Source organism: Melanostigma gelatinosum (assembly GCF_949748355.1).
Source record: "Melanostigma gelatinosum genome assembly, chromosome: 18".
In the NCBI taxonomy this organism is placed as follows: domain Eukaryota; kingdom Metazoa; phylum Chordata; class Actinopteri; order Perciformes; family Zoarcidae; genus Melanostigma; species Melanostigma gelatinosum.
Window position 1 is genome coordinate 2,163,785 of NC_136651.1, and position 19,734 is coordinate 2,183,518.

The following is a 19,734-nucleotide window of genomic DNA, read 5'->3' on the forward strand; positions in this document are numbered from 1 at the left end:
AATGGTTACGCATTGCATCTGCTGGTTGCTCACTTTAACTTTCACAGCCCGTATATAAACATCTATCTGCAGGATGTGGTCACTCAAAGGTGGAAAGAGTACTAAAATATCCTGCATAAATTAAAGTATGATGAAGACACTTAACATTTGCATTAAGCATATTTAGTGTTTTTAAGTGGAAACTGGGGCAACAACTAGTTTGAACAGATAATAAACCAGAAAAGTACACATCTTACCACTCCACGTGATATCTGATGAGGTACACCTCTGTGTTTAAACTCGTGCATTTACTCAGAAGACAGACTTTTAAACGTGCAGTGTTGAAGATAATCCACACCGTTCATTGTGACAACAGGTAATATCTTCTGCGGGAAAAGGAAATACAAACAGCGTCTGCTGACAACTACGAGCCAATGAGAACCCCACTTCCTGGCAGACAGCCAATCAGATTGAAGCAGGCCAACCAATCAGTTTTGAGCATGCGTATTGTCATTTTCCCACACTCGCGGTACTTGACGTTTTGTGAATTAAAACACCTTTTTAAAACAAACTAATATAACCAGCCACTGACCTCAGTATTGTATGATAATAATTATTTTATTATATAAATTATTCAATTCAGAATTATATTCATTTGTCAGTGGCGGGAGGTACCTCAGTAGGCCTACATGTACTCAAGAAGGCTGGTGTACTTTTACCTGCAATTTTTGACGTACTTGTACTATACTTGAATATTTGGATAGCTTCAGTTACAAAACAATTTTTAGATTTAAAATGAAAAATACGAAACAATGATTTGATAAACACCGGTACATGAATTGCGATGTATTGTTACAGGTTAAGATGAGACTTAACTGGTCCCCTCTGTAATTGGCCATTCTGCATAATGAGTACTTTGCATACATTTTGATGCTACTACTTTTACTGAAGTAAATGTTTTGAGTATTAACACTGCTGTCCAGCAGGTTTGGCTAACGTTAGCATTTAGCTCAAAGCACCACTGCGCTTATGTGTAGGCCTACAGCCTCAAAGAAGGTCTGCGGGCTCTTCATCTTGTTTGGCCTCTTTGGTTGTACACCCAATCAAACACACAGGAGACTCAGAAGAGGCCCAGGAGAGTCTGCTGTGGGAGGGCAGACAGACGAGGGAGGCAGCTGACGGTTACGTCATGGCTTGTGGGAACACACACACACACACATATATATATATATATATATCTCAGAGGAGGGCTGATGTGGAAGCAAGAAGGCTGGAACAGAAAAACATTAAATGAGCCATCTAAAATACTCTACGGGGAACAATACAAGTTGGCACTAAGCACTCGATCATAACGAGCTTTAACCCGATACCGCTTTATGTCGGAGGTGACCCGGTTTGAACACAATCACACATTGTCCTCACATCCTCCAGAGATTCATGTGAGGCATGGAGAGTAACACAGGTAACAGGGGTTACAGTTCTTTAATGACACGAGGAATACTAAACAGCTACAGAGTGTAGAATTACTTATAATTACAGAAGCACAGTCATATGGTCATCTCCTACAGGCCAAAAAAGCATAAATGTGTACTTTACTATGAATATGATTTGACAAGGTCAACAAAGTTCTTCTTTGCTGCAGCTGCGATGGATTTAAACAGCATGTTCAGTCACAATCTGTTCACGTTAAACAGATTTTACAGTATTTTAATACTGCATTGTGTGCGTTTCACGTCCATCAAGCTTATTCAATATAGAACTACATGTTGTAGTTCTTTTAAAATTGCCATATAAGTGACAAACGTAACTCTAAACTGTGGGAAACATCTGCTGAGTCACAATTCTTTCCAATATGAGCTGCGTTAGTTTTGGGAAAAGATTCATTTTCACAGCTGAAGAAAATCCAAATGTCGTCCTTGGAGACAAAACCAAAACCAATCCAGTAAAAGTATAAGTTCACAATTCTTAAAACAATTATCAGAGGTCCAGATGAACATTGAAACAGGTTTTGTTCTTGATGTAATGATGCCGATCCCAGCTGAAGGCAGGGTTCACATCCACATCGACGGGAGGTTGAGAGTCATCAATTAACCTCGGGTGCATGTTGGCATGTCTTTGGACTGCGGGAGGAAGCTGGAGAACCCGCTGCCGAGACCAGAACATGCAAACTCCACCCAGAAGAGCGGTCCAGCCCGGGGATCGAACCCACGACGAGAAAAGATCCTTGAGGAAAACGTCAGCCATGGGGGACAAAATCCTTGTTCTGTGCAAAGAAATTACACGACCAAGTTCTGATTTAAACTGGATATCAACAAGAAGTTACACAACAACAGAGAGTCCACGGATTCACATGGAGACGTACAGTAAGAAGGATGAGATGTTCTTCTATATGACGAGCACATGTTCCTCACACTGTGTGTGATACAGTCACGATATCATCAAGACTGCAATAACGCTTCCACTCGCATCCATTGTTGGTTACTCGCAGCGTGAATATGAGTAAAAAAGCGAATTCTTGGAAAAGATTGTTTGATAAATATTTGAAGAGTCAAAAGACTGCAATGCAGCAGTTTCCTTGAGTTTGAAATGAGAGGGTTGTTGTTTCTCGGTGAGCCACAGCAGACAAAGCATCGATGAGATATCACGAGTATCCCGGAGGGGAAACTCCTCCTCGGACTTGTGTGCAAACCTCCCTCGAGCGGCTACGGGCCGGTGCGTCTGGGGAGGTTGATGCTCCCGGGGTGAAGGTGGAGGGCAGGGAAGGCCAACGGGTCAACGACACCGCTCAGGGAAACTCTGGGGATCTGTGGGAGAAGAACACAGATTATCCTGAGAACTAACAGCTGGATGAGACTGTAGTGAGGTGAGGTCCAATCAGAGGAGGAATCTGATCTGGATATCTGATCAGTGCAGAATCTTTGGTGATGTGAAGAGTTTACAGATGCTATCGTGATCCTCCCTGAACTCACGGAAGTCTCATCAGGTCTTAATAATGACAAACCTGTTGGAAACCCCCGTTTAGAGTCAAACAGACCATAAAGCAGGGGATGCTTTAGGGCGGGGCTTACAGTGATTGACAGGTCTCTAACGGAGACGTATAAGGCGTCACTACGTCACTCCTCCACAGTCCAGATATGGTCACTTCCTGTTCATCGGTTGCAAAAAAAGCCGAGCTCAAGGCTTTTTAATGAAATTCCCATTCTAGACTGTTTTAAAGGAGTTTTATCCAAGTATCTAAGTTCATGCATGATTCATGCACACAGACTTGTACTTATTATTCTTAAATCAAAGAACCAGATATTTTATAACCAAGTGATGATTAAAACTGGGGAGTTTCGTGCACATTATACATATATATATATATACATATACATATATATATATATATGTATATATATGTATATAAACTATAAGTCTCTTTACTTTGTGGCACTAGAGGAGGAGAGGCTCATCGAAACAGAGTAACAACCGCCTGAGCCCTAAATAACGTGTTTTCAAAAACAAATCACATCCATCTGCACAAACAGTTGGCAAGCAACCCGAGCCTTTCCTTTTCCTTTTCCCCAAAATAAGTTTCTGATCGTTTTATTTTACCTGAGCTTCACCGTTCCAACAGAAGAACGACGAATGTAACGATACACTTTCAAGACGAAATTCTGACGTCGCTGCTCCCGAGCTGATGTCGCCCACATCTGTGCACATCATCATCTGATCGACGCCTCCGACCGCCGCGCCCAGACGGGCCCGGCTGAAGGGAGCGTTCGCGGTTCCTCTGGAGCACGAAGGTCCCAGAAGAGGCCCGTTCTGTGTGGTGGGAGCGGTGGCGTCTCTTTTCTCGTACATGCAGCTGCCGGATGAGCGAGCCGTTGAGTGCACGCCGCCTGCTGCGTGTGAGGGATGAGTCGGTGTGTGATGGGGAAACGGTTGCCACGCCGACTGGCTCTGAAGCTGCGGCCCCGTGCGGGTCTGCTGAGAACCAGTCGGCGTGTATTGCACAGTTTGGTTGGAGCTGCTGTGGATGCTGCTGGTGTTTTGAGCAGCGTGGCAGGATTGTGTTGACATCGTTTGGTTGCCGCTCTGGTGAGAGCTGCTGCTGCCTGGAGGCCACAGCGACGAGGTGTGTCCCTGCGGAGCGTTACGACACCGTGTGTGCGCCGCCCCGCGAGACACAACTTGAGAAGCAGCTTTCAGTGCAGCCGGATAACCGACGGCACCGAGAACGTCTCCAAACGGCGCCGGCTCTGCAAAGGCAGACGTGGCGTCCGCCGTTTGCTGCCACGCGTTGTTTGAAAACACAGACCCGGGATGCTGTTGGATGGATAACTTGTTGAAAGAGCCAGAAACGTGATCTGAACCCCGCGCCGTCTCTCTTCTCAGAGCTTCCTCCACATACGAGAACACGTCGTTGGCCAGGACGGGATTCAGTTCCCTCGATACGTCTTCCCTCTCGTCGTTCAGCCTGGCGAGGGTGCTCTCCCAGTCCCTCAGCTCTGTCTCCTCAACTTCAAGACCCTCTATCCCTCCATCCTCAATATCCCCCAAAATCTGCTCCAAAGACTCAATCATGGCCTCCGATGTGAGGTCCCCCGTGATGGACCCGGAGGCCTGGGTCTGGCCCGGCACACTGAGCAGAGCGTGGCTGTCCAGGAAGGCCAGCTCCAGGGTCGGCTGGGGTTGTTCCGAATCCAGGTCCTGTATCTGGGTGAAGACCGGGAGCTGGGCACTGGGTTCCTGCGGCTGGGTGTAAACAGAGTGGTCCTGCCGGCGAAGGGATCCCAGCAGGGAGGCGGGGTCCAGAGGTTTCTCCGTCGCGGGCTCCGTGGTGTCCGGTGCACCGGAGCCAGGAGGACCCGGGATGGATTCAAGAGAAACGTCGTACAGGACTCCTTCACCCGTGGCGAGGTTGAACGGGAGCTGCTGTCTCCTCTGGTGCAAGTGTTCCTCTCCTTCTTCGTTTCTGCAGAAAAATAGATGAACGCTGCAAATTACAACACTGTACTTTTAAATCCTTAAATCAGGGGTGTATGTTTTCTTCAGAAGAGAAGGAGCTTCTTTCACCAAAAGCATTTCCTGCATTTGTACATTTATTTGAACTTACTTCTCCTTCTGTCCCTAATAATAGGAAGTCCGAGAAGCAACAATATCTACATTTTTAATACGCTGACCGAAATTCAAATCATGTTTCGTCTCGTGAGACTTTACACTTACATGAGGGCCTTCTGGCGAGCGATGATGAAGTCCGGTCTCCCTCCCTTGAAGACGATCCTGGCATTGGCCTGGACCCACAACCAGCGGCCCGCTTTGGTCAGCAGCCTGAAGAAGGTGAAGCCGCTGTCGCCAGTCTTCATCACTGCGGACGGTGAAGGCAGTCAGGCTAACGGCAGCACTGTAGAGGTCCAGAGTGTGTGTGTGTGTTGCAGGATAACTCACTGCGGAGGTGGTTGTCAGCGCAGTACATCATGTCGCCGGCGTGGATGAACTGATAGCCAGAGCCCGTTGTGACCAACTCGATCTCTGTATATCCTAAAACCAGCTTCCCTCTGCAAAGACACACAGACCGCTACTGAGGCCTGGAAAAGCATTTTACACATTCCATCATGTTAAGAGATTCACCAGCGGTGCCAACCTGGTGTCTATGCCCACAGGAGCAAAATCCATCCTGTGTTTGGACTGGAAGATGAGGGTCTTAGTCCGGATCGCCATGACTGAGGGAGGCTGCAGAGGAGTGGCGATGGCAAACAGAGCCAACTGAGGAGGAGACATGTTTCCCTGCAAATGGAGGTACTTCAGACGTCCGTTGAAGTTTAGAGCCTAACGGTGGAGGAGACAGAGTTCATGCCAACAAACCAATCAGGTTACGCAGCACATGGCTCTGTGGACGGTCCATCACTTGCATGTCACTTGCAATTTTTGTAACAATTGAGGACACTTTGATGTTGTGCATATACATCGATCCACTATGTCAAAAAAATTCAACCTGCGTTTTTTTGCACAAAAGACACTTATGAGTTCTCTCTACTTCTAGCCATGATTCATGTTTCCATGGAGGTGCAGGACCGGTGTATATTGCAGTGAAAAATGAGGTAAAACGCCCCCAAAGCTGCTTGTGGTTCAATGGACGCTTTGCTTTCATTACCAGGAATCCGGAGGCGTTCTCCAGGAGGCAGCGGAGCCGGCAGCAGAAGCTTCTGTCCAGGAAAGAGGAGTTCTCTGGGGGGACGTACTGAGGCAACGAGCTGCTCAAAGCTCTACTGCGCGACTGGCCGTCTGCAGAGGAAAAAACATCTCAGCGCTGTCACAAGGGGTTCACGTGGACGCCTCTCGAGACCTGAATGAAACATGTTGTGTGTTTGTGACGGGTGGATATCGAGGAGTTGAACTCGTACCTTGTGCTCTCACGTCTGAGTGCGAGTCGCTGGGTTTGAGGGCGAAGTTGAGCTGACATCTGAACATCTCTCTGTCCTCCATGTGGACGAGATCGTGGACACTCTGGTGGACCACATCGGACTGACGAAGGGAGGGACGTTTATATTTACTACAAGTACAATTAGAGGTACTTTACTTCCATTTTATGCTACTTTATACTTCTACTCCACGACATTTCAGAGGAAAGTATTTTACTTGTTTGGTTTCACCAGAATCCGACCCGGTGGCTCCGATGACGAGCATCAAGAACAACTCGATAGAAACAGACCATCTCCTCTCTGATGGTCTCTTCACTGATGGCGGTCTGATAGAGGATCAGGACTACACTGAGACTGGTTCATATAGAGGATCAGGACTAGACTGAGACTGGTTCAGGACCAGATCAAAGTTCCTCACAGTAACTTTAAGTAAAGCTTCTCATCACTGGTACAAAGACAGACGTTTACACTGTGTTCTACCTGATGGAAGCCCAGGAAGCTCTGGATGGTCGGTGATGTGTAGAATATCGTTCCATCAGTCGTCACGACCAACACAAACCCGTTTAACGCCTGCAGAAATAACGGAAATACTAAATCACAGCCGTGCTGACACATCCACGCCTACTGTATGCACGCTTGCAATGCAATGCTTTGTTCTGTACCTGGAGGAGGAGTTCCCCCTCTGAGAAAGTGACTCCATCCAGAGACACCGACTCTCCATTTCTGCCGTTTGCAGACACGAGAGGAGCCGACCTCACGTGCTTCTGCAGCGCTGCTGAAAGATACCAAAGACAAGAAATACTCCTGAGATTCACGTTCAATGTCCTGAAGACGCCTGAAGGGAAGAAAGTGACCTCAGGAGGACAGGAACATGTTGAAGTGGCAAAATATGTCTTCCATACTCCAAAAAATACTGAAAATACTTAATAATTAAGCAATACAATACATCATAGTTTATTAGATGATTTATATTTTGTATTAACAATCTGAATCTGCAAAGTAGCCGAACTATTGTCTAGTATTGTCAAATAAATCTTGTGAAGTTTACAAAACAATATTTCCCTCTGAGATGTAGTAGAACGTTACATAAAGAGGAAATACTCAAATAAAGTACAAGTACCTCAAAACTGTACTTAAGTATAGAACTTGAGGAGCCCAAATGTACATTCCACTACTGCTAAAACAGGTTCTTTATAGAGCTAGCCTCTTGATGTTGCTCTTAAAGTGCACCGGAATCATTCTTTCAACTTTAAAATGTACCCAGGAAGTTATTTCTTCCAGGGAAGCATGAGCTCCGAGAGGATCCAGGGACCCTCCGAGAGGATCCATGGTCCCTCCTAGAGGATCCAGGGTCCCTCCTAGAGGATCCAGGGACCCTCCTAGAGGATCCAGGGTCCACACATCATCCTGTTGGAAACACAGTATTCATGTGTCTGCGGAAGGAAAATATCTGCACATTTCATCCTGAACTAGCTGCAAACAAATGTAAAAAAATAAAATACTGTGTTTGCTGTCCACAAATTGATTGTCTGTTTTATTTTGGTTGAAAACAATAGAACTTCTGTTCTGTTCTGTTCTTGTGTTGATAATAAATCTCGTGGAATCGAATCTGTGATCGCCGGCATCCTGTCAGCTCAGTAACACCTCCTTTCCTTTCCCGCAGTAATGACTCGATGGCACGCTAACGAACGGCTCTCCTCCTCCCTTCTCCCCGTTGTAAAACAAAGCTGGATCTGCCTCTTCCGGAGAGGAGGGAAGCAGATATTACCTGATCAGATGAAACTGGGATAAGACCTCGTCTCTATAAAAACATCAGAGAGAAACTTCATCAAAGTTCAATTCTTTACTTCTTTTCTGTTAAATCAGCATTCGTTGACGCAACGACAAACTCTATTAAAACACTAATATGTGTCCACATGAAGCAGCCGGTGCTTGTGTAGAAGCCTCGGCCTGCTCGTGACTCAGCACAGCAGATTTACTCTGCAGGAAAATGCAGTTAACGACGGCGCTGACCTCGCTGCAACCTCGTTCTCCACACAAAACGCAGGAAGCAGACATCCTCTGGAACAAGCAGCTCCACAAGAACTCCCCGTGGCGTCCCACTCACCGCGCTGCACCCAGGTGGTGGCAGACGCCTCACCTGGGACTCATTCAAGGGAACAGGTGAGTTTGTGCTCAACCTTCCTGCACTCACACACACACACACCGTAGGTCTCTTCAGTGTTCTGCTCATTCAGTACATTAGTTTCTACTTATAGCACATTTAGTTCAGAGTTAAGTTCGTCTTAAAGTTTCTACTTTGAGTTACTCACTCAATACTTCAACTATCAATAAATAAAAGCCATCAAAGACTGCCACGAGGACTTCATCAGCGTCGTGTGTTGTTTCTAAGGCTGTGTTGTGTTCCATGGGCCTGGTCCCTGAACAAACATCCTCCACAATGGGAGGAAACTGCTGTGGACGATTAGACGGAGCCGTAGAAGAAGTCAGGAGACGACTGAGAGGCCTTTTCTGTAAAAACAATGAAAACGTCTTTCATCACCGGATCGTCAGCCCATCACTTTGGTACCTGCAAAACTAAAGACATCCCCATCGGCCTCTGTAATCATCCTCCCCGCAGCTCGTCATGTTACGTATTTAACGTCACGATCACGACGTCCACTTCTGACATACAGTCTGTGAACTGGACGAACATCAAAGTTGAGCAGATAACACGTTCACAATACACTGCATGACCTGATTACTGGTCACTCTGAGTCGTGGTGGCCGGAAGATAACGAGACTGTTTGTCCCCAGTTTTGGGAATGAAGCGGTTTCATCCAAGCCGGGTATGACGTTGATGGAGGATATTTCTCTTTTTAATGTCTCTTTTGAGTCTTCCAACTTCATGAAAGTACAACAATACATTTCTAGAGAACCTCCTTTATGACATGACAGACATCATTTTAACTTTTAAATTAAAAATAACCCCGTGAGCTCATGCAGGACGGCAAAACTTACAAGAGCACAGCTGTTGTTCTATATTTGTCCCATAAAAAGATTCAAACCAAGAATGTGTTGGTCCGTCTCTCAGTGCTTTCCCCGTCTTCCTGTCTCACGACTATTGGTTCCTACTGAAGATGTAGATCTTTAAAATATCTCATGAATATATGGTTTCATTTTTAAAAAGGAGATTCGTTGGGGACTATTTTCAGCGGCGGATGAATCCACATTTGTGTGAGATCAGCATCAGAATAAGGACCTCATCTTCCCGTCGGTATGCCTCCTGTTGCTTTGCCGCCCCTGCAGCACTCGCTCCCGTTTCCCCTCCCAGCAGAGCGACTATTCATTATTCAGTGTCGGGTTCCCAAAACACTCAGAGCTCAGCCTCAAAAACGTCTGGAGCTGCATGTCTGCTCACCTGACACACACGCTGCATTATTACTGCCCGCTAACGCCAGAGGAAGTATCCACATCCTCGACTTAAGTAGAAGTACTAATACCTAAAGCTTTCGGGAGTACAAGGTACAATATTCCACTCTGAGATGTAGAGGAGTCGAAGTAAAGGCCCCTAAACTTGTACTTAAGTTGAATACTTGAGTAGATGTACTTGATGACATGCACAGAGCTGCGAGGTGGAGGTCCACTGACCGTTGAAGTAGCTCTTAGCTTTGAGGTAGCCCACACTGAGCCGGAGCACCGACAGCTTGTCCAGGCGACCTCTGACCTCGTCGGAGAACGGCAGCATGCCGGTGAGGCGGTCCAGCTCTCCGTTCAGACGGTCCCGGTGCCGTTTGGACGGATTGGTCTTCACCGGCGGAGTCTTGGCACTGAAGCGACACACACAGAGACAAAGAGGATTTGTTGGGAGACGCTCGCTTGCAAAAACTTGTTCGCTCCGCTCGACAGTCTGTACGACACACTTTTGGAGTTTCCAGCTTGAGCTTCAGCGGGAGTCTTTTGGTACGAGGAGGACTCTTCACATCCTGTGACGAGCTCTCGTCTCAACGTCTTCGCTGACTCTTCCTGTTCATGAAAACAATTTAAATCTCTAAGAGACGATGTTTGTTGCTGCCCAAATGAACCGCTGACCACATCAAACGCAGATTCCACTTCCTGGTTTTAGGAGGCCGAACGTGTGGCTCATACTTTTGTTATTACAAGACTGGAAAACACACAGAGAGGGAAAAATGATGTTTGTTTTATGAGTAAGAAATATGAGATTTACTGAGAGTTCATCACTGACGCAAATAAATTAGGAAGCAGTGGTGGAAAGTATCAAAGTACAGCTTCAGGTACTTTATGAATTCACATTTCTGAATGCAAAAACACATGACAATGTACAATTCCATTAGTCGATTGATCAACAAGTAAATTGACAGATAATTAATTGGCAACTATTTTGCTCATCATTAAAGTTATTTTTTAAGCAAAAATTACAAATATTTGATGGTTCGAGCTTCTTAAATATAAGAATCTGCTGTTTTCTTTAGTCATACAGTATCGTCTCCTCGATCTGAGAAAAACACATGAAGGCGTCATCAGTCAGCACGGTTCATCCTCTTGGGATCATGAACGTCTGCGCTGACCTTCATGGTAATCCAACTGAAAGTAGTCGAGTTATTTCACTGTAGACCGACAGACGATAAAACAATACAGATATCTGCAGAGGAACAGCAGATACAGAGTGACATCACGACTCAGACAGAATGTTATCATTACTACAAATAACCACAATGTCATTCCTCTGTAACACGTCGGGACACGCAGAGGCCTCACCGACCGAACACTGAGAGCTGAGGACAGATGCAGGAAGAAGAGGAGAGACAACGTCGAAGGAAGGAATGAGGAGATAAAATGACAGAGAGAGAGAGAGAGAGAGAGATACAGAGAGAGATAGAGAGACAGAGAGAGAGAGAGAGAGACACATGTAACTCTGTGAATAAAGAGTTAATTTCTACCAAACCAGAGCTGGTGACTGATGGAACGGTGGAAACACCAACCAAGCAATGACATTTAAGTTGTGCAAATTATTTAGGTCATCCTCCTCTGTTCACTGTCGACTCACAAAGGGGAAATCAAATTATGAAATGACTCCATAGCAATCAAAAAGGATCCTACACACAGGCTGTAATGATTTCAGATAATGCAGACGTATCGATTTGACTCATTGAACGAAAGGAAAGGCTCGTTAGGGAACTCTGGAGTCGAGTCAGAGCTTCAGCCTGTGATCGCGTCCTCGTCGTGGGTAACAAAGAGCTCGACTTGGCTCTGGACCCGGAGCTGCCGGCCTCGGGTGGGTCGGGTTACTCGGGCAGCTTGTGTGTCTTGGAAGGAGGTTGGGCACAAGATGTCGGGCGTAAGACGTGAAGAAGAAGACCTGAATGCAGAGGAATCTATGGAGTCTCACTGGTCAAAATAAAGCTGCTTTTTATATCGTCATCAATTCTCTTTGTCACCGTTGTTTTCAGAGTCGTGGGCTTCTGATCTTTGATTGATGCAGTGATGGAGGAAGTATTTAGAGCCTGCACCTCATCATCAATACAGCTAGTTACAAGTAGAAGGCATTCAACATGTTACTTCAGTAAAAGTATCTAAAACTTAAAGTATTGACGTCATTACCATCACCTGCCCGAGTCAACCTCCTCTACCCCTGACGTCATTACCATCACCTGCCCGACTCAACCTCCTCTACCCCTGACGTCATTACCATCACCTGCCCGACTCAACCTCCTCTACCCCTGACGTCATTACCATCACCTGCCCGACTCAACCTCCTCTACCTCGGACGTCATTACCTTCGCGTGACCTTCCGCTGCAGGTGAACTGTCCACATGTCCGACAAATCACTCATCACTGAAGTAAAAACAACTACAAAGAATAACAACTACAAAGAATAAAGATAAATGACGAAAGATAAAGTATTTAACATTAAAACGGACCTTTTGGTAGCGGGCTTCTTCCTCCTCTTCACCGCGTACACTCCACTGTTCCCCGGCATGGTGGCGCTACACCTTCTCCTCTAACTTTATCTCAACTCTCACTTCAAAGAACAATTTAGTTTATTTAAACTCTCCAGCCTGTATGTTCCTCTGTCCGTTCAAGAAACGGGTTATTTAACTGCAACTCGGCTCAGAAGAGGAGAAATTCCCAAATCTATGAAGTGTGGCAGCATTCTGCAGCGACCGTGTCGCTCACGAGCTCCTTTGAAAAGTCAACAACTTTCAAAGGAAAGTAGAGCAACACCCCCACACACACACACACACCAGCCTGTCCACCCTGTGTGTGTGTGTGTGGGTGTTCTTCTGCTTCAGCCAATCAAATCCCCTGTACCGTCACAGCGTCTGTCTCTCCCTCTGTGATTGGTGTACAACTTCTCCTTTGTCCTCAGCTGTAAAATACACAAACTGTACGTGTAAAAGTACTTCTCCTCCTTAAAATATAAGATATTCATAAAGATATAGGTTGTTTCCTTCATGTTCAGTTCAACATAAAAAGAAAGGCAGCTCAACATTCCGTCGTTTTTCTTTAACTACAAATGTTTCTCCACCTCCTGATCAATGTTGTGTAACGCTAGCGCCATCCAGCGGCAGCTCAAGTTATCACAGGTTCATTACAGGAGTGAATAAAAGAGTAATATTAAACAAACAAACATGAAACAAAACAAAGTCAAATGAAACTAAACAATGTAAGTTAAGTAAACCTATATTATAACTACAACTATAACTCAATCACCTGACATTTGGTAACACAGTGGTGGAAAGTAACTCAGTGTATTTACTTAAATTACCATTTTCAAACTACTAATCAAGTAAAGTAAAAGTACTTCAAATGTAAAATGAAGTAAAGTACATGAGGAGGTTTATGCAGCGCTTTAATCACCAAATATTATTGTCAAAATACATTTGAAAATAATATTTTATAGATTTGACAGTACCGGACAATTCTTCCACAATATTCAAAAGAAAGAAAATCACATTCGTTGCATCGTCATCACTATTATTATTATTTTAAACAAACTACAGTTTCTCATACAGGGAAACAGCATAAATCAAGATTTTCTTAAAATCAAAATTAATTCTTCAACAAAGGCCACAGCTGACGGTCAGAGAGAAGACGTTTATGTTTTTCAGTTACACAGTGGTATTTGGATGAATTGACTCCTTTGATTGTTTGATTATTAGGAGGAGATAACTGGAATGTGATCCTCAAAACACCAGCGGCTTTGGTTTCTCCCAGGGGAACTCCTCTCTGCCGAAGTGACCGTAGCAGGCGGTGGCCTGGTAGATCGGCCTCTTCAGACCCAGCTCTCTGCGAGAGATAAAGTCGTAGCGCGCGTTTATATTTACGGGAACAGAAAACACAATAAAAACACGAGTTTTTTCTCAGTTGTGGAGAACGAAACACGTACTTCACGATGACCCCGGGCCTCAGGTCGAAGTTCTTCTGCACGATCTGCAGCAGCTCGTCCTCGTCTCTGTTCGATGAGCCGTAGTGGAACACGGAGATGGAGAGCGGATGGCTCACACCGATGGCGTAAGAGATCTAAAGGAGAAACGTACGTTAGAAGATTGTATATTTCTGTATTGTTGTTCTTAATGCTGGTCACCGGTGCCACGTTTCCGACAGAAGTGAAATATATTGATCCATTTAGTGATTTAAATAATGTTCAGTTCAGCTAAAAACAGACCGATGTTTGAACCGTAGATTGTGTTTCTACTCATACGTCTCTCGAACCCTCCTCACCTGAATGAGGACTCTCCTGCACAGCCCGGCTTTGACCAAAGACTTGGCGACCCAGCGTGCCGCGTACGCTCCGGACCGATCCACTTTGGAGTAGTCCTTCCCGGAGAAAGCCCCTCCTCCGTGCCCCCCCCATCCTCCGTACGTGTCCACGATGATCTTGCGCCCTGTGAGTCCTGCGTCACTCTACTGACACAAGAACAGCATCAACTTCTGCTTGATTGATGTCTTTTTCATTACACTCCCCCTGGTTCAGTCCCCACTCACCTGTGGGCCACCCTTGAGGAACTTCCCACTCGGCAGCAGGTGGTAGATGGTCTTGTCGTCCAGGTACTTGGCGGGAATGACGACCTTCACCACCTTCTCCATCAGACTGCGTCTGATCTCCTCCAGGGTGATTTCTGGGATGTGCTGCACGGAGATGACCACCGTGTGAACTCGCAGAGGCTCCATGGCTCCGGAGTTGTCTCTGTACTCCACTGTGACCTGCAGAGAAGAGGGCAGGAAGCTCTTTTTACTCCTCAGTGTCAAAACTAACAGCACAGTGAAGATGGAGATGTTTTTAAGGGCGGTTATATTTTATGTCACACTGTCTTTTCGTTTTGGGGAGCTGTGAAAAAACGTTCCTGACTGTTGCGGCTGCAGTCCGGAGTATAAGACTGATATACTGTAACACAACTCGTGTCCTTTTCTGCACCTTTCTGGGTCACTTACGGTAATTGAGTCACGTGGTGTTGGGGATGTCAGCTGTTCAGTATTTAGTTCTGTGAATGGAGGGAGAGCGGTGAGAGAGGAAGTCTTATTCTGCTTTTGATCGCCTTCGTACGATGTTCTGAAAGTCGTTCGAGCGTTTTTGTTTGTTTTGTCCTGCAAATAAATCTACAAAAACGCAGCAACTGGATCTGTGAATCATTTGACGGTCAGCATGTCCGCATGTTAGTCTCCCCTCCTCAGCCTCTCGGTGACTCATTTTAGGTTTCAGACAGTATTGAAGCATTGAATTCAGGTGAAGAAGAAAACTGTTTAAAGTCACATTCTGATGCAAAGATTTGTACATTAGCAGGAACGTAGTACAAAATACTGGTCTCATCATTTTGGTCATAATCGTGCAGCCCTCGTTGTTTTTACAGTGTTTTTTGGGGTGGTTTTGAGCCGCTCAAGACATTAAAGATGTATTGAATAAAACGGATAAACGAATAAAACTGTCGGCTTTTCAGGCGGCTCACTTGTGATTTGGAGTCCGGTCGTATCCACGGACACTCTCCGCTGAGCGACAGCTCCCTGATCCTGTAGTTGAGCTTGTGAGCCAGCAGGATGGTGAGCGGCATGCACTCCTCCGTCTCATCGGTGGCGTAGCCGAACATCAGACCCTGAGGAGACGAGCAGGCGGCCACAGACCGAAAATAAAGTCTGAGCGGTCGTGTCAAAGGTTTCCCGTCAAATCTTTAAACTGAAGTGACCGGCAGCTAGCATGGCTGTCGTAAGGACAAGTTTGTTCAGCTTCTGTTACACGTAGCCAATGAAAACACACCCCAATGAATGACAACAGTCATTGTATGTGATCGTATTGAAAATGTACTCCAGCTGTGAACCTGGTAGTCTGGATAAAGTCGATGTTTGGAGGTGAAATACTGAACCTGGTCTCCGGCCCCGATGTCCTCCTGATCCCTGCCTTCAAACACACAGTCCGATATCTCCTCACACTGCGGCTCCAGCGCCACCAGCACATTGCAGGTCTTGTAGTCAAAACCTGCAGATCAAAGTTGGAACTCAGTCACTTAAATCCCAGAGAAAAAGGTAGTTATTAGATAAGAACCCTCCCACCTTTCGAAGAGTCATCGTAGCCGATCTTCTTGACGGTATCTCGGACCACCGTCTGCAGATCCACGATGGCCTTAGACGTCACCTCTCCGACCAGTAGGACCATGCCCGTCTTCGTCACACATTCTGCAGCAAAACATCACGTTTGTACTTGACAACAGTCCCACTCGGGCTTTTTTAGACTTCTGAGTGTGAATGCATTGCATGATCGCAGTTTCTTAAACAGTCAATTCGCGTGTGCTGAAGTCTGGAGCAGAGTCATTGAGAAGAAGCTGAAAAAAGTCACACGAAGAGAGCACAAAGGGAACGTTTCAGAGGGAGTTCAATGCATTTGATGAGGTTTGAGGAAGCCAGTGAGATCTGCAGGGCAAACACAGATGCAGCCTGAGTATTATTGGCTGTTTAAAACTAGTATTAGTATTCAAATCTACGGAGTAAATTGTTAAAGCCGTTAATATGTCAACTTATTATGTTTTTTTTATATATTTTCCAATCCAGAGAGGTCTTTGAGCAAACAGCCATAAATGAGCACCTGAAGAAATATGATGCAGTTTGGCGCAGCGGTATGCGGCATTAGCCGTGGACAGACGCAGAGTTGCACACTCAGATGATGAACAGTTAATCCTCCAGTCGGGTTTCATCTGGATGATAAACATTGAAAACTCACCACAGGCCACTTTAGAGTCGGGGTCTTGACTCAGATACGCATCGAGCACGGCGTCGCTGATCTGATCACACATTTTATCTGTGAACACAACGTCAGACATGTAAATAAATACGTGAATACTGATACCAATACTTCTCACAACTTACTGAATGTGATGTAATGATTTTTATGCACAAGATACATAACGTTTAGTGACTTTGGGGCTCCGTAGTTTAACAGATCTTAAAGGAAATACAGTTTAAAAAACGTAGGATAGGTCACGAAGTACTGTCTTTAAGTACTTTTTGAGTATTTCCAGTGTTGTACATTTGTTTGACAACATTAGCTACTCTGCATATTAAGATTATTAATATAAATGAACTAATATATTATAAATTAAACTCCTGAGCAGTACATAACGAACACATTAATGCATCAATGTTCATAATCCAGTATTATAACATATATATTATTCTGCATGAGTACTTCTCAAGAAGTACTCAGGACTTTTACGTTAGTAAAAGTAGCAATATTACAGTGTAATTGATAGTACATACATTACAAGTGGCGACACAAGTACTCAAATAGTTTACTCAAGTAAAATCATAGAAATACACTGAAAGTACCAAAAGTAAAAGTACTTATTATGCAGAATAGATAGTACATTATTATTGTAATGTTGCAGCTGGTAAAGGTGGAGTTTATTTGAACTACTTTGTTTACTTTTGAGTAGTTTAACATATAATAACACGTCATCATATTTTAGTTGTTATTAAAGTAACTGAAGCTGTTAGAAGTAAAATGCATGGTATTAAATGTATGATGATGAAGTTTAAAGTGGCATAAAATGGAAATACTGATGTAAACAGTACTTGTAGCATGCTCAGTTACTGCCCACCACTGACTTTAACAGACAGGCATGTCCAGACAGTGTACTACCGCAGTACACACAGTAGTACACACAGTAGTACACGCAGTAGTACACGCAGTAGTACACGCAGTTATACATGGACACAGTACCGGAGTGTCCTTCTCCGACGGACTCGGACGTGAACAGAAAAGTCTTCCCGCTGCGGTGCGCTCCGCTCGGGTTCATCTTCGGCTCGTCGGTCGGTGTCGGTTCTCGGTGCAGAGAAATCCTGAATTAAACGGAATCAACGGCCCCGTCGCACTTCAAGTGAAAGTAGCTTCTGATGTTCGCCGACAATGATTATAAAAAAAACAGTAATTAGTTAACTCTTGACGGTGGAGATTAAAATCAAGATTTACGACAGGCGGATTAAACGTAGAGCTATGGGAGAAACCGATGTAACGTTTCACCGGTTGTCGTACACGGTTGATATTATTAATAATAATAATAATAATAGTAATAGGGTGATAAGTACACGCCGTTAAGTACTCATCGCCACATCTGTGGGGGTTGTATACGGCTGAGAGAGCTGAGGGAGGCTGTTTACAAGTTAAGGTCCTTCAGGCAGCAGCACGGACAGCCTCAAGATGGCGGTGACGCACCACGTTGAATTAAATTAAATTAAATTAGATATTAAAAATATGTACATTTAGTAAAATAAACGTTATAGTAAAATAAACATTAGTAATTAAAGAAATATACAAAATACAACATAAAATAAACATTGAAACACAATCCAAAAGAATCATTAAAACAGTATAACTATAATAATAACTCAACTCAATCGCCTTAAATCTATATTGTCAGTGGTGGAAGAAGTACTCAGATATTTTTACTGAAGTAAAAGTGCAAAAGTATTACCATCAAAATATACTCAATTTTGGAGCTTATTTTAACGACTTCATTGCTTCATTCAATGATGTGTAGTTGAATCTATTGTAATAAATCATAATTTAGAATTATATTTTGTATTATTAATCTAAATCTGCAAAGTAAGTAGTAACTAAAGCTATCAAATACATTTTGTAGAGTGAAAAGTAATAAAGGACATTTGCTCAAATTGAATTTAGGTATTATTTCAAGATAGCCCTGATTGCTATCTTCTGTTATTTCAAGTTTTTTGCAACATTATAGTATTATTTCTCATTTCAGAGTAAAGTAATATTATATTTCTTGTATTCTTGTTACTTTTATTTGACAGCTGTAGTAAATTGACCTACGTTACAGATTAAGAGTTTGCCTGGAAAACATACACAATTTCCAGTGTTGTTACATTGGATTACATTATATTCACAGTTTTATCTTAATGGACAAAAACACCAATTGCAATATAATGTGTGTGTTGCTCTTATTTATGTACACAAACACGAACAACAGTCAAAGAAACTGTTTCTCACAGAGCCGAGCGTACGACATCATCATAAACTTCTGAAGAGTCAGATTTATTGCAGGGTTGGTAATAATATGCAGTATATCCACGTGATCTGTTGCTGTGGCCGTTCCTTTCATTTAACCCCTAAAATACTGCAACATTGTGCTCATGCATTGTGTTCGAGTGCATTTACTATTGACTTATAATATCTTAAAACACAAACGTCTTAACGAAACAAAGTCCATGATCACAATGAGTACTTGTGAAAGAGACAGCCAGCGTGCACTTTCATACTCATACTGCACGCTGTCTTTACAATTGGTCTTAATTATCTTATCTAAATAGTGCATTCATTTACTATATATTTCTATTTGACTTTGAGCAAACATATGGCTTCACTGTTTATTGAGTATTTGACAAGCGTTCACTGCAGTGTTCAGTCTGTATGACTCATGAAGATCCTCTCATCAAGGAAGTACATCTCGTCCAAAGTACTATAGAGCACGTCTCCACCTGTTTAAAGGTGGATGCAGGAATGCACTTTATCTTTACAGTAAGGATATATGAATGAGATTATCTCTTGACTTCGAAGTACATTTAATCAAGTATTGTACAACTCTGAGGTACTTTAATGTTTAGTGTTTTAATTTGATGCTACTTTATATTTCTACTCTACATCGCAGAGGTAAATGTTTAAAATGATTACATTTGTTTGATCCCTTTAGTTACATTGCAGACATTGTAGATAGATAATACAAAATATAAATCTAAATTATGACATACTACTGTACATTAAACTACCCGGCAGTATAGAAAGTAATTATAATCAGCTTCATATTTACCAGCTGCAACATTAAAGTGATGAACACATTAATGCATC

At 43.9% G+C, this 19,734-nt stretch overlaps 2 protein-coding genes across 2 annotated transcripts; both read right to left on the bottom strand.

Moving 5' to 3' along the window:
- Positions 1 to 1,445: 1,445 nt before the first annotated feature.
- Positions 1,446 to 12,538, bottom strand: LOC306791944 (aryl hydrocarbon receptor-like). Its single transcript, XM_079288869.1, has 11 exons — positions 12,305 to 12,538; positions 10,014 to 10,192; positions 7,046 to 7,158; positions 6,864 to 6,953; positions 6,366 to 6,486; positions 6,116 to 6,246; positions 5,606 to 5,790; positions 5,410 to 5,519; positions 5,188 to 5,329; positions 3,574 to 4,936; positions 1,446 to 2,783 (listed from the first exon to the last, which is right to left on the bottom strand). The coding sequence occupies exons 1-11, from the start codon at positions 12,361 to 12,363 to the stop codon at positions 2,682 to 2,684; spliced, it is 2,595 nt and encodes an 864-aa protein (XP_079144995.1). The 5' UTR covers positions 12,364 to 12,538; the 3' UTR covers positions 1,446 to 2,681.
- A 712-nt stretch (positions 12,539 to 13,250) lies between these two features.
- On the bottom strand, positions 13,251 to 18,036 carry mat2al (methionine adenosyltransferase II, alpha-like). Its single transcript, XM_079289999.1, has 9 exons — positions 17,593 to 18,036; positions 16,594 to 16,671; positions 15,930 to 16,052; positions 15,743 to 15,855; positions 15,332 to 15,475; positions 14,373 to 14,591; positions 14,109 to 14,291; positions 13,774 to 13,907; positions 13,251 to 13,673 (listed from the first exon to the last, which is right to left on the bottom strand). The coding sequence occupies exons 1-9, from the start codon at positions 17,666 to 17,668 to the stop codon at positions 13,571 to 13,573; spliced, it is 1,173 nt and encodes a 390-aa protein (XP_079146125.1). The 5' UTR covers positions 17,669 to 18,036; the 3' UTR covers positions 13,251 to 13,570.
- Between the last annotated feature and the right edge of the window lie 1,698 nt (positions 18,037 to 19,734).

Bases quoted from the DNA above. Each gene is read 5' to 3' on its own strand.
- mat2al (XM_079289999.1), bottom strand. From the start codon at position 17,668: ATGAACCCGAGCGGAGCGCACCGCAGCGGGAAGACTTTTCTGTTCACG. The intron at 15,856-15,929 runs GTGGGAGGGTTC...TTTGATCTGCAG, and splicing joins CTACGATGACTCTTCGAAAG to GTTTTGACTACAAGACCTGC. The intron at 15,476-15,742 runs GTTCAGTATTTC...TCGTCTCCTCAG, and splicing joins ACATCGGGGCCGGAGACCAG to GGTCTGATGTTCGGCTACGC.
- LOC306791944 (XM_079288869.1), bottom strand. From the start codon at position 12,363: ATGCCGGGGAACAGTGGAGTGTACGCGGTGAAGAGGAGGAAGAAGCCC. The intron at 6,954-7,045 runs GTACAGAACAAA...TTATTTCTGCAG, and splicing joins AGGGGGAACTCCTCCTCCAG to GCGTTAAACGGGTTTGTGTT. The intron at 5,330-5,409 runs GTGAGTTATCCT...CACCGTCCGCAG, and splicing joins CGCTGACAACCACCTCCGCA to TGATGAAGACTGGCGACAGC.